This window comes from Alosa pseudoharengus, unplaced genomic scaffold (genome assembly GCF_046254945.1).
Source record: "Alosa pseudoharengus isolate Yale_2024_CS ecotype anadromous, Long Island Sound unplaced genomic scaffold, YU_APseudo_1.1 YU_APseudo_1.1_scf_3, whole genome shotgun sequence".
NCBI classification, from domain to species: domain Eukaryota; kingdom Metazoa; phylum Chordata; class Actinopteri; order Clupeiformes; family Clupeidae; genus Alosa; species Alosa pseudoharengus.
In genome coordinates, this window is record NW_027468718.1 from 29427173 (window position 1) to 29445334 (window position 18162).

Below are 18162 nucleotides of genomic sequence, written 5' to 3' on the forward strand. Positions count from 1 at the left end.
GTCCTTCATTTCACCTCTTCAGGTTTGCACAGTAGATAGCATTCACTAGTAATGGAGCATAGATTAAACAAGTCACACTACTTCTCGTTTGTCCCTTTTTATTGAAATCACAGCATTTCAAAAGTGATCCAAACATTCACTATTAAAACAATTAAATTACTAGTAATGGCTGGCAGTCATCCATACCCTCAGTGAAAGATCAACTGCATCTCCCGTACCTATACCCCACTCTTGAGGCCAACGAGCTTGCGCATGGAAAAAGTGAGAATCCAACCAGCGACACTGACCTGATGAGTCCTGGCTTAGCAGTGCAGTGAAACACCCTGTACAGGGTAACAATCTCACACTCACACAACTCCGGTCAGCCCACCCTTCCACCTAACTAGTATGTAACAGTCTCACAAACATTGGATAATACCCTGCACAGTGAAGTAACGACAACTCCCTTTTGGTGATTCTAATGCACAACACCACTTAAATACCAGACCGCAGAGGCCCACAGTCCCTGGCACTCCCGTCCGTATCACTATATCTCCATCACCTACGTCCTCAGCAGATTCCAAGCACTGCACATGGTGCCCATAATGAACTCATCACTGAAGGCTTCCTGTGGAATTTCCCTCCAGTCAAAATATGTTAATTAATTAAGTAACCACAACTAGATGCCGTCAAAGTAAACGGCAGACCTGCCCTGAAAAGCAAGGCCTTGATTTTTTTTTTTTTAGCTTAATGACATTTGAATACCAATCTGTAACAGTTGGATCTGTGGACAAGGAGATAGACACCCAGAAAGCAGTTAAATGGACGTTTGTCCAAGTCTTGAGTGCCAGTGCAAAGCCAATTGTAGCAGTAAAGGGCCTCGTTCGGAGGCCGGTTTAGTTTTAGTGTAAGGATTATGGGAGTATGTACAAAAGGAAGGGGGTGAGGGAGCGACTACACGCACCAGGGACATGCACGGAGCAGATGTCAGAGATACGAAAGTCATGTCAGTCAAAATGGTTTCCTTTTTCTTCTATGGTACTTGGAACACATCCTTATTGTCTATATATGAGGGAAAACCCCGGAAACAGACGGTGAACAAAAACACCAAAAAAGACGACAAGCAACAGCAGCAAAAAAAGTTAAAACAATCCCTAAAGCATTCCTTCTATAAAACTCTTCAGACTAAGACCCAAACTGAACAAAGGCGCATGAGTTAAGTTGGCCACACACACACACACACACACACACTCGCACACACTCGCACACAGCCTGAGCTTCTGAGTCTGCTCAGAGCATGTCTTAATTGCATGTTGCATGTCATATTATATTCCTGTTTGTTTGTGGGTTTTTTTATACAAGAGATCGGGATCAGGAAGTCCTGGAAGAGCAAGGCCAACCTTGGCACGGGTTCAAGGCAGGGCAATGTGGGTTTGGGGCAGGGTTTCAGAAAGGCAGCTGGGGGCCTGTACCATGGGCATAAAGGAAGCTGGGGTTCTGTGGATACATGGAGTAAGAAGCTAAGGCTAGCAGGTGATGGTAAAGGATGGGTGAGGGTGTAGGTGAGGGTGAGGTTGTGGGGCGAGGATCGGGTGGTGGTGGTTGGCTGTGCTCCCTGGCTTTTTTGGAGACGAGGGCGGTACTCAGATGGTCTGGTAGCCTGCATGACTCCTCTTGCGGCCAATCAGGTAGGCCATGAGCACGATGAGCACCAGGCCGGAGAGCGCGGCGCCCACGATGATGGGGATCAGCATGTCGTCCTCGTCCAGCTCACACTCTTCAGCTGGGGGGGAAGGAAGGTGTGGGACAGTTAACACATCTGGTCTCAACACAGAGAAACTCTTGGACTCAGAACATTGGAGGGGGAACATGCAGATAGGTTGGTAAAATTAACCCCTTTTATAGTCATCAAATTAATATCATGGCTGTGGATCACACACTGTAAAATCACAAATCCAAGGCTTTGCCTTTCCCCAATATTGGTGAACAAATACAGATGTGTGTTGTCCTTTATTTTCAAGACTCACCTTCACCAAACTGGTCTGCTCTCACACCGAAAGGTTGTACCTGCAGCTGGTAGGTGTTGAGGGAGAATTTTTCATCCACGTTCAAGATCTGCTCCTCCCGACACATATAGGACCGGCCCAGAGTGCCTCTCAGATAGTCCAGACTGGTGTTGGAGGCATGGAATGAATCTAATGATGGGATAAGGGACAAAATAAAATTACAATGTTTAGCCAAAAGGTCTGAAAACCTTCATCTCAAAATCAGCAACATCCAGGTTTTTTGTTAGTTTGTAATAAATTAACCAACAAACATCATCATAACTACAAATTCAATGATAAATTCACGTTCAACAACGTTTCTACATGATCCAAAACAATTAGGGAAAATAATGTAAATACAACACAGGGATCAGGAACGTAACTTCATAATACACATATGTAACATGGTGTTTCTGTGCAAAACATCAGCCTAAGCTAAGCACTAAACTCGTGACCTACAGCCTATTTGTAATGCCTTAGACCAAAGGCATGTCATTTCTGTTCTTGATAAACATCTGATAATCCCAGCTTGGATACAACAAAAGCTACCAGCACAATCTGGTAATGTAAAAAGTCCACACAAGTCTCTGTTTAAGCATGACTCTGCAAGCAAATGTTAGATTTATTTCCTCAGCCTAAGGAGTAACAACCAACAATCAAACACTACTTTTGGAAAATTCCTATGGAAGCTTCGAAAGACAATCAATCATAGTTACTTTCGTTCTATAATTCATAGTTTCTACTTTGGACACACAGGTTTGTGTACAAACAAAAATCTCACCAGCCATATCGGGCCAGATTGCTGATAGGGCCAAGCTGTTCAGGTGATATTTCTTCGATGTAGTGTTCTGGAAGCGCAAATAGCAGTTGAAACACAGGTCATACACAGAACATTGGAAAATCAGCATTAGTGACTATGGCACCACCTAGTGGTCCAAGTTTCCTCTACTCAGAATGTGGAGATGCAACCAACAATTACATAAGGCCTTTCAATGCCTGCTTTGCTACAAAGTAGGGGTGTGAATCTCTCATGTAAAAGACGATACGATTCACATCTAGATACATGGGCACGATTCGATACAAGAAAAGATACATGTTCATAAAAAACGATTCAGTACGATTCGATGCGATGCGATTCGATGCAGTTCGATGCAGTTGAAGAATGGAAAGCATTCTGAAAGATTTTTTATCATTTGCTTAAGGTGCAAATTAATTTTATATTATAAATTATCATGGTCATGTCAATTAGGCAAAAACAAATGTGTGAATATGATTATCTAAACTGAGGTTTGTATCATATATTGTATTGAAATGAAAAAAGAATAGTCTACATTTCAGCCAAACAAAGCAGCCAGATACAACATAAAAATACATTTTTATAGACTTTATAGATTTTATAGAGTTATATCTGATTGTTTTCAAGGAGCTGTAGCCTATTGTTGAGGTAAGACAATACCGAAATAAAATAAACGGTGCTTAAGACAATCTTGGCCTTTTCTCATAGCTAGAACAACATAGGCCTACATATCAATGAACTGGGCCTATTTTGTTCCAAGTCTGAGTGAATATGAACAAAATAATAATAATTTGTACATCGTTTTAGCAGCAAGGGCCAAATTATTCTTTAACATTAAGGAAATCCCTTCATCAAACGTAAGGCTACTCTACAGACTATCGTTGCCGTTTAGGAATGCTATAGTAAGTGTTTAATTTCGCGCTGGATTTTGACAAACAAAAGAGTAAAATCTGTCAAACAACGACAGAGTGCGAGTTGTCACGTGCTTAAGTTGCAGTAGATGTATGGGTAATGAAGTCCTTTGTCTACTTTGGGCAATTAGTATAGCCCAAAACGAACTTCATTACCCACAAATCCATGCCACGTGTAGTTTCAAAACAGGAAGTGGGATGAACGCGCTGCTTGCAACGTAAATCAGAGTCTGAGCGAGCAGAAAGGGTTATGAACCGATTTCTAACAAGTAAATCGATATAACCACCGGTTCATTTCAGTTTTATTCCGATACGGGGCTTCACATATCGATGTAGCCGTATCTTACACGTTAAAAACGGATACCGATACGTATCGGTTAATCTTTACACCCCTACTACAAAGGATTTAAGAGTGCACTAAAAATCAACATTTTAGATGGAGCTCCATTATCCATGCTAATGGTGGCATTGTTTCTTCAATGTTTTCTCCTCACTCGGTCATCACAAGGGCATTCTCATGCCCCTGAACTCACCAGTGCAAAGGAGAAGGTGAGGTTGGTCCCGTCCTCCATGAGGATGAGGGTGGCTGTGTCTGATTCACAGGAGCCAGTGTGCTTGGTCTGGTTGGGATGCAGATTCATCAACTCCTGGACAGTCTGGACCGTTTAAAAAAAAAAAAGAGAAAGAACAGGTTCAGCAATGATCATGCCTACTCACACATCAAATTCATCAAAACAGATCAGATCACTAAACCCAAGTCCAAAATAGCAAGAATTTGGAATGACAAACAAAGAGCTGCAGAACTATGGTCTGTCTGTTTTGACCAATAGGCCAACTACAATCTGAACACCAGACCGTGTGCACACAGGCATACTTGCTGTTAGTGGGCTTAGGTGCTAATTAAAGAAGCCCTATGCAAGTCTGGTTATTCCTTCGCTGTTTCTGGGTTTTCGCCTGATTTGGGCTAGCTCCCCCTGCAGCTTCGGTAGCAAGTGACTGCTACACTAAACCCCCACTAGCTAGCGAGTTAGCCATCAAGAAACCAAGCTAAACACATACAGGGCTCACAATAAAACGGTCGAGTAAACACATTGTTCAAGAGACTATCAAACCACATTACAAAAACGAAGTTCACCCAAGGCTAGTTGGGAGTCCGTTTTGCAGTCTTCTTAGAAACTAGAATCTGACTACATTTTCGAGTCCTTCCGCCGAGTCACATCCGGATTTCTTCGGTCCGGGACCAGAAAGTTGCATATTCGGTTTTTCCGCGGAGAAGCACTAGGGGGAGACGAAGCACCCACCAAACGACCCAAAAAGTGTTGTAGAACCATCAGAACGACTCTCAACCTGCATAATTAAGGTCATTTTTGCTAAAATTGTTGTATAGAGCTTCTTTAAATGTGTGAGGTAACCACACATCAGCACAACACAAGGATGGGGCATTTGTGAGGACAAACAGACAGGGGGATATGGTAGATCAAGTTGTGCTTTGCTATACCAAGAAATCCATTAAGAAATCCTGTCACAGGTTGAGTGACTGCAGTGTATTTCTTGGGTTAAAGTACTTGAGCAATTTTCTTAATGGGATCTCTCTTCTCTATACTCTATGTGTGTTGAACCTGATAGGCATCTCTGCAGGCTCTCGTTTATTGATTTCTTCAGTGAGTGTGGGAGATACTTGAGAAATCCATACATGTTGTTGTTTTTCTGCACTACCAAGATCACAAGTTTGCTCGTAGCTATGATTTCAGCCAGGTTTTCTTTCCCATTGAGAGAGATTTGCTTTGGACTTTGATGTTTCAAAGAAAATATTCTACTTCAATGATAATTTAGTCCTGGAATACATGCCAACTATTAACAACGTTACCCATCCTATTCAAGAGGCTGAGAGATCAAGAGGAAAGAGCACAAAACTAAAAAGGACTAGTCATACACAAGGAGAACCTTCACAAGGGATCAAAACATTTTCATCTTGAGACTTAAAAGATTTACACAACTTTCCTAATACTAGACAAACTAGGGAAATGGAGGATCCGACTGTTTGCTGTAAATAATCAGATGTCATCTCCAGAGGGCATGTGTGTCGAAAAGCAGCACACTGGCCCTTTCTTACAAACGGGAGTATAAGCATGGGTTGAACAGCCTGCAGACAGGGGACGGTCAGCGTGACTGCTGCTGCTCAAGGGCGTGCGTACCTTATTCTCGCTGTTGAGGAAAGTGACGTTGAGCTGCAGTCCCATGCGAGCCATAAGACAAACCGTCCCAGTGGAGTTGGTGACATTGTAGTTGCCCCTCTCTGGGTGGCCAGGAGCAGCAGGGGTGGCCGGAGCAGTGCTGGACTGGGGGGCAGCAGTGGTGGCTGCTACCTCTTGAGTGAAGCTCTGATGCAACGTTGCCGCTGTGGAAATATAATTGCTGGTATTACTCCGTATTCAATCTACCACTCTGCTGGCATTTATTTCACTTTTATAGGGCAGGACACAGATATGTCCAAACGAACCTATGGCCTTCAGATGAACTTTCACATTATTTTTGCCAAATACGCTACATCAAATAAAATAAAAAATCATCCAACGACTGTTGTCAGAAACGGTCAGTTGGGCTGTTAAAAAAACAAAAAAAAAACAAAAAAAACAAACAGGGATCATAATCTGAAATCTGATAGACTATAGAAGAAAATCTACAAAGTACCAATAGGCCTACCACACTTAGGTTTAATTGGCTAACTAGTGGAGCAATAAATAGCCCAAGTCATCCACTTCCACAGTTATTACACCCATGTGTGAAACGGAGGTCCTAAAACCCAATTACACCACACCACGATTTACACGTACACGGCGGCCACCAAGTTATTTTGCTAAGTAAGATGTAACCTAATGAAAACAGGCGGTGACACTTGCCTGTGCCAGGCCAGCGGTTTGCCTCAAAGCCCCACATAGGGAGAATCACGTGAGAGAGACAATACGGTCTAGCGCACTGACATGCGCCCATATCAATGTTACCAAACCAGAAAAACAACCCCAGAAAATACGACAGGGGTCATGAACTAAAGTCGGCGAGGGCCGGTTAAATAACAAGATTATGGGGCACTGAAGGCTAGCAGCTGCAAGATGAATTCACACAACAAAAACACTGCAAAAAATACAACAAATGACTAGCTAGCTAACGGTAGCGAACTTTCCAACTCTCCCGGTGTTTGGTAGCCGACTCTCTTACCTAACACAACGATGAATGTTAGGCCGGCGGGGAGAGGTTGTTTGCGAATGTGAGGTATCATGTTTCCAGTCAGTTGCCAAAGTGAATCTCAGCGCACTCAGCCAGAAGAACGCCAACAGGACGGCAGGAGAGCTAGGTAGACAGACAAACAAACAACGCACTCGGTCAGAAACAATGCGCACAACGTCTCGTCGAATTCAGACAACTGCAGCAAAGCTCACCCTGATTTACGTCCTTCACTCCTCTTGTGCTAAAATATGCTTCAAACGTATCAGGTCACGACGCTTTTTATCGCTGCTTTCCTTTCATTCCAGAGATGATGCCCCCTCAGCTCAGCTGCGCTCGGAAGAAATAAAATGGTCATGTGAGCGGCACTTTAGGACCACCCTGTCACGTGAGAATGAGTAAGAGAAAACACAGTAGGAGTTCTCAAGAGATTATGCAGCCCCTAGTGGTTGTCATAATTACTACAGCCAGGCCTATGAAACGTTTTGTGTAACACAGCAATCGTACATTATTTCAGGGCCGTAGTCATAATAGAACTGATGGGCGTGTCCACAGGCCTATGTCCAGGGGTGGATTACTGAATGGGCCTACTGGGCCCAAGGGCTCAGGGGGTCCTGAAGCCCCTGTGTGAAGTTGCTTCTTCCCCATCCTACTTTTCTCTTTCCTCAAAACTCACCAGAAGTCATAATTTAAGGGATTACTTTAAAGAGGGGGTTTATAATCCGTCCATGCCTATGTCCATCAAAAGTTTGGTATGCCTTAATTAACTGACTTAACTAATGACTTGTTTATGATTTTTAAAACTATTTGTGGATGGTGGGAAATGCACCCCCCCCCCAAAAAAAAAAAAAAAAAGTTGACATAATGACTATAACCTTGCATTATTCACAGTCCCAATTTCTCATAGTCTAGCATCTTTGGTAACTGATGCTTTCAGGTCTGAAACAGAGGTCTGATGCTATCATACTGCACTTTTGACTGGATTTAATTCATTTAATTTGGATATATGTTTTAGTCTAATATTAGTTCTGGCCATTAAACAGGCCAAATGTACGTCTTATACATGTCAGAGGGGCACTTAAACGCTAGTGCAATTAGATGACATGGCACAATTGGCAAGAAGATGCCAAATGTTTACAGTAATATTCGGAATGTCTTCACAAGATAATGCTACCTAGCCTTTGACTGTTGTTGACCACACACCCATAACCTTTGGTTTAGTGCACTGTTGGATCATTCCATCAATTTTTTTGACACCACTACATGGAAATATGAAGAAAATAAGTAATTCTAGAAGATATAAGTAAAAGCACTGTGTGCAATAAGCCTAACTGAAGAGCTTTTGAGCTAACCAGAAGGAAGTCGTTTGAATGTGATAAACGTGTGTACACATTTTTGTAGTCAGCCAGAGCAATCCTAGTCTTGGTGAGCACCCACAGTCTGCCCAAGTCGTAGCTGACATGTCTATCTTGATTCCCTTAGGCCTCTGGATGGAAACGCCATTTCTACAACACAGAGGAGATCTTGAGCTGTCTGCTGCTATGGTACTTGGCTTGGTTTTCAACCATTACAATAGTGGTATCATTGTTTATTTAACAGAGTTGGGAGTGATATACCTGCAGAAGATTTGACCTTTGCTGTCCACCCCATATACAGAGCCATCTGTAGCCACCTCCACCATAGACAAAGATCAGTCCACCTTGCGCAAGACATTACTGCCCTTACAGGTTCTTGGATGCACCTGCTGCATACATACATTCTTACATACTACCTGACTGGCTAGCAGCCAGACTGATGGACAGCAGAGCCAGCAGTGCAGAGCTGAGTTTAATCTTCATGTCTCAGGAGTTTGATTGTTGACCTGGGACATGACCATGGGCACAAGTGGAGCTTCTCAGCTTTTCTAAAACTGATAGTTCCGGTCCTTGATTGTGATTGGCTGAATCACGTTCGATGCCGTTGTAAAATGCAACATTAACATAGATATACTACATCACACCCTGTCAGGTGAGAGGGGGGAAAGAGGATGTTTCTCCAGAAAGAAGTACATTTCTTGTAGTTGATGTAGCAATCACTCTGTGTTTCATTTGATGAACAATAACGACTCATGTTGACCCCAATGTCACCCTGCCCTTACTTTACCTTTGAACATTGATTATAAACAATGGTCTCCCTGTCAACATTTTCCGTATTAATTAGCTGTGTAATAAATAGCACATTAATGATTATGCTGGGTGTGCCCTTTATTGGATTCAGAGACACTAAGCAGGTGAGTTTCATCCTCAACTGGACTTTCTAGTGTCTGTTCCAGTATTTCATGTATTTATTTCCAAGTTAATTTTTTTGCTATGCTATTGTTGAAGAAAAGGAGGATGTTTGTTCACTGTAAAAAAAATATTTCCTGGTTCATGTAATTGTCAGGACAACACAAAGGTGTGTGGATATTAACCTATCATGGGGCACCTTTGTAATTTGGTACTACACCCAAAACCATTTTCTTAGGCTTGGCAAAGAAGCATTAGACAAGCAGCAGACAGCCATGAAGGGTGTCTAAAAAATAAAATTGCATTAATAGGCATAATGCTAGTTAGCTTTCTATGATTGGTAGTGCCCACTGTGCTAACTTTGAGCTTTGATTTCAAGTGATGGGAAGTCTCCCAGCCCATTATTGTTTTCCTTTTAATTACAATAGTGTAAGAAACTAGATGAATAGAAAATATGACTGCTGCTCAGTCCTGCACATTCTCTCCACAAAAACAAACTACTCTTGTCAATTTGTCACTATCCCCTACTCTTTCAACTTTTATGGATGTAAAATGTGTGTGTGCATATGTGGGTTTGCTTTTGTGTATATGGATGCTTCTTGTGTGTGTGTGTATGATCACTTGTGAGTGTGTGTGTATTGGGGTAATGGGGTATTTATGTGTGTGTGTGTGTGTGTGTGTGTGTGTGTGTGTGTGTGTGTGTGTGTGTGTGTGTGTGTGTGTTTGTGTGTGTATGTGTGTGTGCGCGAGAGTGTGCGTGCTTGTGTATGTGTGTGTGTGGGCACATACATATACACATAGGGCCCTATCATGACATTATAAAGTGCATCGTCACTCGTCAAAAGTCTATTCAAATTTAGTAGGATGTCCAGTTCACATTGGGAGGGGTTTTGTTATCAAAAGTGGAGCGCATGGCGTAACAAGGTGTTCCTAGGTCTTTTAATCAGTCATATGGGTGTGTTTGGGGCGTAACATCATTTTAAACCAATAAGAATGACATCTGTCATTCCCTTTAACGGCGCAACGCGCGATATGTCAAATAAATGCATCGGTATTTTGGCATTCAACGGCGCATTTGAAGGAGGCTGCTTGCAAGACCGTATGGTATAGTCATTCTTAAACCATGCTTTACTAAAATCTAGCATAGCCTTCACGCATTTGCACTCGTCTATTATTTGAACTCATTGGCAAAGTGAAACTAACTTCACCAAGGAGTCAGTCAACGACAAGACAGTTATATGCAGTTACTTTCACTATTGACTGACAATGGGTTACCATCGAAAACATAGGCTGGAAAAAGCAACACTTACCCTAATGTTGCTCAAATGACTGAGTAAAACAACATTTATCCTGCAGAGGAGTTGCTTATATCTCGTGACAGTGCGTCTTCAGCTGTGCTCCATACGTGTCTCTCGCCTCTCCCCTAATCACTTTTAACCGTCATTACCAATTTGCAAATGATGGTGAATAACTACTCATTATGAGATGTACAGTATTTCGTAATATCTTTATTCTAATTATGTTTCCCATTGTAATCGTGCAATTTGTAATGCTTTGCATGGACGTGCGCTGGTGTGCGTTCATGAATGATAGAAGGATGGTGCGTGCATTTGCCAATATGACTGTTGACATGCGCTCTTAAATTAGCATATGAACAACTCGCCATTGACTTCTGACCAGGTTTAGGTGGTGTATGATAGCGATTTTTAGACAACGCGCCAGGCCCCTCCCTAGGTTGTTAATTGCCACACCCCTGGTCGCAATGTTTAAAAAATAAACGTGCAAAATAGCGAATTCAACTTTCCGTGGGTGAATAACGAGTATTACGCCATGCGCTGGTGGCCCAAAATACAGCCCATAAACACACAAACACACTGGCACACACACACACAAGCACAGACACACACACGCACACACACAGACACACATCCATGCATACGCACGCATGCACACACACACACATATAAACACACACACAGGCACGCACACACTCACAGGCATGCACACACATGCACACACACACACATATAAACACACACACAGGCACGCATACATAAACACACACACATAGGTACAAACAAACACACACAAATATACAGACACACATAAACACACCCACATGCACACACAAACACACACACACACACACACACATTCACATTAACACACCCCACACGCAAACACACATAAAGACACACACACATGTACGCACACAGGCACATCCACACACACATACACATACACATACACACACACACAGAGACACTTAAAACACACACACATGCAGGCAAACAGACACACGCACGCACATATACACACACACACACCATTACCCCCACACTCACAGGCAAAAACACACACAGAGAAGCTCACATATACACAAAAGCAAACACACATATGCACACACTCATTTACATACACAAAAGTTGCAAGAGTAGGGGATGGAGACAAATTAACAAGCGTGATTTATTTTTGTGGAGAGAATGTGCAGGACTGAGCAGCGGTCATATTTTGTACCACTTCGCAGTACATCTACTTTAATGTAAAGTTAGTAATTTTGATAAATTTTCTAAACAAAAATACAGAACCACTACTACTATTTACCTTAGTAAATGATTATGCACAAACAAGCATGTATCAGTTATATTTGGCCTTTACCTATGTTCTGGGTCAGTGTGATCTACAGAGAAATACAGACATACACATACTGTATGGTAATTCTAAACAAACTATTTTAAAAATTCACACAACTTAACGTATGAATTGTTCACCGTTACATTGGCCCAAATGAGTGAAGGAATAAAGCTGGTGTTGATGGTGTCCAGAAAGAAAGATGTTGAGAAAACATTGAATCATTTATCATATTTGGTCTTCGTTTCAGAAAACTGTTGGTCTAATTTAAGGCTGAAAATCACCCCCTCAGAATGACATAATATGGATATGGATAGAGTCATGTTAGTATTCCAGTTTTTGTGTTTTGTGTCTCTAATGTTTCGTGATGCCACAGCACTAAAAGAAAATATATGATTAAGGCGGAGATTGTAGGAAAATGTGTTTGTGAGTTTGAGGAGTTTGAAGAGCTCCAGTGTCCACTGTACTTGTCATACATATTCACAAAAGAGCTTGAAAACTCAGACTAACTCAGCTCAGATTAACATAGACTAACAGTAATGGAAACAGGAAGTGGTCATATCTCAGCAACACTTTCATGTATCAAAGCCACTCCTGGTACATGGACTGATGAATTCATCGCAAGGACCTATATACAGTTTGGTGCCCTTTGACCTCTAGGGTGCACTGCATTCAGCAAACATGCCTTTTGGCTGAATGTTGCGTTAATGCATGTAGCCTAACTTTTGACTTGTATGTTTTGAAAAATTAGGTAGGCCTACTGTTGAAATCCTTGGATCCTCCTCTGTCTGTTACTATTGGTGAAAGTGAGCCAGTACATGTATTTCTATGAGAAATACCATTTAGTTAGGTACATTTTTGGCGGCCATCTTGGATTTTTGAGTGGCCAATCGGGCAATTTTTGTACAAATTTTGCGCGCAAGAGAGAGACAAAGAGAGTGGCAGATGCCAGCTGGTTTGTGCTTTTTAAAGGCAACAAATACAGGAGGTTGCGACTTGCAAGGTTATCTGGTTCCTATACTGACTATTTTTAAACGCAGATTGGTGAGAGGGCTCTTTAACATAGGCTGCTATCAATGTGATTTGGAACATGGGCAAAAATATAAAGACTAGTCGACTACTTTGCCTTTGTAGAATGGTGAGTCTTCACCAAGTTTTCCAAGCATTTACATGAAGCTCATGATATGCCGAGCCGACTGAAACGCATTCCATTCAGATAGCTAGATGGCTACCAGGCTCATAATTCACTTATAATTGCAAACAGAAATGTGAAGCAATATGTCCATACATAGCCTACTTCCATTTCCAAAGCAATGAAGGCTGCTTATAACAATTTAAAAGTGTGCATATTATTGCTAATATTGCTATAGTGCTATCAATGTGGCTCAAACAAACGAGGCTTGTAAACAAGAGCTGGCTAAAGGGCATTATGAGAATGTAAAGACTCAGGGCCCTATCATGACATTCTAAAGTGCATCGTCACTCGTCAAAAGTCTATTCAAATTTAGTAGGATGTCCAGTTCACATTGGGAAGGGTTTCGTTCTCAAAAGTGGAGCGCATGGCGTAACAAGGTGTTCCTAGGTCTTTTAATCAGTCATATGGGTGTGTTTGGGGCGTAACATCATTTTAAACCAATGAGAATGACATCTGTCATTCCCTTTAACGGCGCAACGCGCGATATGTCAAATAAATGCATCGGTATTTTACCTGCGTAAGATTTGACCTTGGCTGTTCACTCCATATACAGAGCCATCTGAAGCCACCTCCACCATAGACAAAGACCCACCCACCTTATACAGGACATTAGTGCCTTTACAGGTTCTTGGATCCACTGGCTGCATACATACATACAAATACATACAGCACACACACATACATATCCATGCATAAGTATTCAAAGACTCAAACTTTACATTATGCATTGTAAATTAAGTTAACAGTTAAAAATACAGATTACTTGTATTTCTTGGCATGCAACTCTGTAAGCCTTCTCTTACATTAGTGACAAAGACTTCATCTTTGTTGTTGATTACCCAGCAACGACTGGGGCCACAGCTGTAGTATGACATGTTTGCCTCAATCCGAAATTTGGGCAAAACAGTTCCTGGAGATTTGAAGGCCACAGCAGAGGGACGGTTCACACAGACGGCGCTTGCAAGTCCAGGAACCGGTGTTCCAGCCGCAGCCACAAACTGGTCCCCTCCTGTGTCCACTTGCCGCATCCGGCGTACTAGTGACAGGAAAAACAATTGTGGAAAAGTTAGGAAATCGTATTCTTGGTCGCTGGTATGAGTATAAGTATAGGTATATATACTCTTTTCATCCCGTAAGGGAAATTTGGTCTCTGCATTTATCCCAATCCGTGAATTAGTGAAACACACTCAGCACACAGTGAACACACACTAATCCACGGCGCAGTGAGCTGCCTGCAACAACAGCGGCGCTCGGGGAGCAGTGAGGGGTTAGGTGCCTTGCTCAAGGGCACTTCAGCCGAGCCTACTGGTCGGGATTCGAACCGGCAACCCTACGGTTTCAAGTCCGAAGCCCTAGTTCTCTGCACTGTCTTCCTACCTCCTGTCCTTGTCCATTTTCCTGCCACAACCTTGTTGATGAAGCCTTGGCGATCAACTCCCCAAATCCCTGCTGGTCCTACGCTAGCATGCTGCATATAGCTATTTTGGGTGATCCAGTTGGAGCCGTGCAGGTGGAAGACTCGTCGGCTGCGGTCCACAGCTATCACCTGACCTGCTCCTGCATCAATCTGCTGCACGTTCCTCAAAGTGACCTCCTTGCAGTTGTGTACTAGGAGCAAAAAAGCAATCAGCCAGTAACCACTTCATAGATAGATAGATACTTTATTGTCATTGTACACAGATACAATGAGACATTGTTAGAAACAAATCTGAGGTGCCCACAGATGAGCTAAAAAAGACTAAAATACATATAATAGGTTAAATTAATAGTTACATTGTTATGCTATAGCAAGTTGCACTTGTACCCTTGTACACTTAAAATTGTACTTCATAAGATAACAATAATGTAGAAATGTCTCTATACATTTCATATTCTTACACATTTTACACATTTTTTGCAGAACACCTACCTGACTGGCTAGCCACCAGACTGATGGACAGCAGAGCCAACAGTGCAGAGCTGAGTTTAATCTTCATGTCTCAGGAGTTTGATTGACATGGGCAGAAGTGGAGCTTCTCAGCTTATATACTCTCTACAGCATGGCACCCTGTCAGGTCAGAGGGGAGAAAGAGGAAGGTTTCTCCATTTTAAGAAAAAAATATATACATTTATTGCGGGTGATGCAGCAATCACTCTGTGTTTCATTTGATGAACAGTAACGACTCATGTGGAACACACTATTGTAAGAAGAACAGGAGGCTGTTTCTCCATTGAACGAAAACAGGAATGTTTCTTGGAGTTAATGTAGCAATCAATGAGTATGACTTCCCCAATAATTAGACCGACACATAAAGTTCAGTTGAAGATGCACTTCACTGTGTTGATTTGCTGAAAATAAAGCATTTATTAAAACATATATTATATACAGTATGTATATATATACAGCTCTGGAAAAAAAATCAAGAGACCAATGCACATTTTTCTGATGTCATCCTACGGTTGCTGAGTGACATTTGAATGAGTTGATGGTCATATTCAAAATTAAGAGAACACTGCAAATTTGAATATGACATTCAACTCACTTTGAATGTCACTCAGTAACGGTAGGATGGCATCAGAACAATGTGCAGTGTTCTCTTCATTTTTTCTACAGCTGTATACATAAAGTAAGTGCAGGGGCTACAGGTTCCATGTACACCTGTTCCACGTGTTTGTTAGGGCTTACTGGTCTTTACTGGAATAAAGACTGATTGTTATATGAACCACAGGAAACATGCTTTTTTACAATGGAGAAATATTCTCGATTTCTTTCACAATTACAATTCGTTACTGTTCATCAACTGAAATACAAACTGATTGCTGCATCAACCACAAGAAGTGTAGATTCTTTTTCTTAAAATGAAGAAACCTTCCTCTTTCTCCCCTCTCACCTGACAGGGTGTCATGCTGTAGAGTATATAAGCTGAGAAGCGCTGAGTGCAGGGATGGATTACTGCACATGCCTACTGGGCCCAGGCCCAGGGGCCCAAGGGGTCAGGGGGCCCTGAAGCCCAAGCCTTTGCATGGAATCATTGCCTCAATATCAACAAATCAGGATGTAGGCTATGAATCTGATTGAATTTAGTATTGGCCATCCCCAAAATGCACCAGAATACAGGAAATCACATCAAACAAATTAAACATTTTCTGGGGGAGGACCCCCACACACTCCGGGCAAGAAATGGCTTTCATCTGTCCATTTTATAAAGGCCTGATTGGTGGAGTGCTGCACTGATGTTTTACAATTCTCTTATCTTCTCAAAGGAACTCTGGATCTCATTCATAGTGACCATTGGGTCCTTGGTTACCTGTCTGACCAAAGCCCTTTGTCCTAGATTACTCAGTTTAGCTGAGTGGCCAGATGTAAGAAGATTGTTGGTTGTTCCAAACTCCATTCCATTTTCCATTTGAGAATGATGGAGGCTACCGTGATCTTGGACACTTTCAATGCTGCAAAAATGTTCTTGTATCCAGGGACGGATTAAACAGATATTGCCCCCTGTGCACAATATCAAAAAAGCCCCCCCCCCTCCCCCTGACCGCGACGCGCGCGTCTCTCTTTGCTGTCGCTGTGCAGGCTGGTGCACAATTTCACACAATGAAAATGTAGTACATTATTATCATATATATTATATAAAATGTAGTACATTATTATCATATTATAACTCAGGCCCACACAGAAATGAATTCCAGCAGCTGTTTTTATTAGGCTTTAATCTCCCTTTGCTGTCCAAACAAAAACAGTCTACAGCAGGGGTTCCCAACCTTTTTCATTAAACGGACCGGACAACAGTCATATTTCTGACGGACCGGTAGCAGGGACCAGAGATGGGAAGTAACAAAGTACAAATACTTCGTTACTGTACTCAAGTAGATTTTTCAGATATGTTTACTTTACTTTACTATTTATGACCGCCGCGCAGCGAAGCCCCCCCGCTGGGGCCATGTCAACCCATCCCATTACCACTTATTTCATGTATAGCGCCACCTAGTTAAAAATGAAAAAGCAAAAAATTAGGTGTTTTCATCACAATATCTCTGGCTGACATGGTCAAAACTGCACGAAATTGAAAGTGTAGGATCATTATGACACCCTCCGAATGCATGCCAAGTTTTGTGTACTTTCGTTCATGGGGGGCCTTACAATAAAATAATTTATGTGTACATTTAGTGACGTACACCAACAAGGATTCCCGGGACACTGAAAGACCGGGGTACACAAAACTTGGTGGGCATGTACCCCCACATGGATAGCATGGAACCGTCATTTTTTGTTTTGATCTGTAGCCCCCCCGCTGGACTGGACCCCCCGAAAGGAGGGTAGGGCAGACACAGTTCTCTGTGAATATCTTGAGAACTGTAGGGCCTAGGATGACCATTTTTTTCTGTATGTTTGCCTCCAGGGGTCATGTTAACCCATTTCATGTGCACACATGTGCACAGATACACACACACACACACATACATTCACAGTAATCATACGTATGACACATACTCACACAGTAGACATATGTACGCTTGCATGCACAGGCACATACGCAGGCACAAACACAAGCACGCACGCACACACACACACACACACACACACACATAACATAAACATAACACAAACAATCAAGAATTTCTCAGAATTATAAACAGGCAAGATGGAGGTGGGGTTGTATAAAATGAATTTTACATGTGAAATCTATGAACTAGTCATGTTTTGGGACTTGTTGTCTAGCAGATACCAGTGAGAATTGAGTGTGGATAATGCAATTTAGTGAGACAGTTAGAATCATATAGGCCTTTCAGCGTGATTTCTTTTTGTGGAAAAAATGTGCTGGACTGGGCGGCGGTCATATTTTGTACCTCTCTGCGGTACATCTAGTTATTTTTCGCGTCATCAATAGCGGATGGGAATATACGTTGCACTTGAAGCACCACTACAAGATGACTCGATTTGGGCGGCATTCATTCGCGGCAAATCATTGCAGCTTGATGGCAGTAACGTTAACGTTAGCACGTAGTAGTAGCCTATGTCTCAATTAAATAGTCAAAAATGCCCTCACCTTTGGTGCCTCCCTAACTTCTAGCTGCAGTGTAGCCTATATCCTTAGCAATAAGTAGGCTAGATGCAGCATTGGGTCTTGAACAGGGA

The 18162-nt window shown here is 42.2% G+C and overlaps 2 protein-coding genes across 2 annotated transcripts; both read right to left on the reverse strand.

Annotated features, from left to right (window-relative positions):
- Positions 1-81: 81 nt before the first annotated feature.
- On the reverse strand, positions 82-7328 carry lamp1b (lysosomal associated membrane protein 1b). Its single transcript, XM_076263920.1, has 7 exons — positions 7169-7328; positions 6948-7079; positions 5927-6129; positions 4265-4387; positions 2806-2872; positions 2007-2174; positions 82-1762 (listed from the first exon to the last, which is right to left on the reverse strand). Exons 2-7 carry the CDS (start codon positions 7006-7008, stop codon positions 1623-1625), a joined length of 762 nt encoding a protein of 253 aa, XP_076120035.1. The 5' UTR covers positions 7009-7079; positions 7169-7328; the 3' UTR covers positions 82-1622.
- A 6154-nt stretch (positions 7329-13482) lies between these two features.
- LOC143100585 (fish-egg lectin-like) lies at positions 13483-15031 on the reverse strand. Its single transcript, XM_076263921.1, has 4 exons — positions 14953-15031; positions 14421-14651; positions 13847-14079; positions 13483-13684 (listed from the first exon to the last, which is right to left on the reverse strand). Exons 1-4 carry the CDS (start codon positions 15017-15019, stop codon positions 13553-13555), a joined length of 663 nt encoding a protein of 220 aa, XP_076120036.1. The 5' UTR covers positions 15020-15031; the 3' UTR covers positions 13483-13552.
- Positions 15032-18162: the final 3131 nt, after the last annotated feature.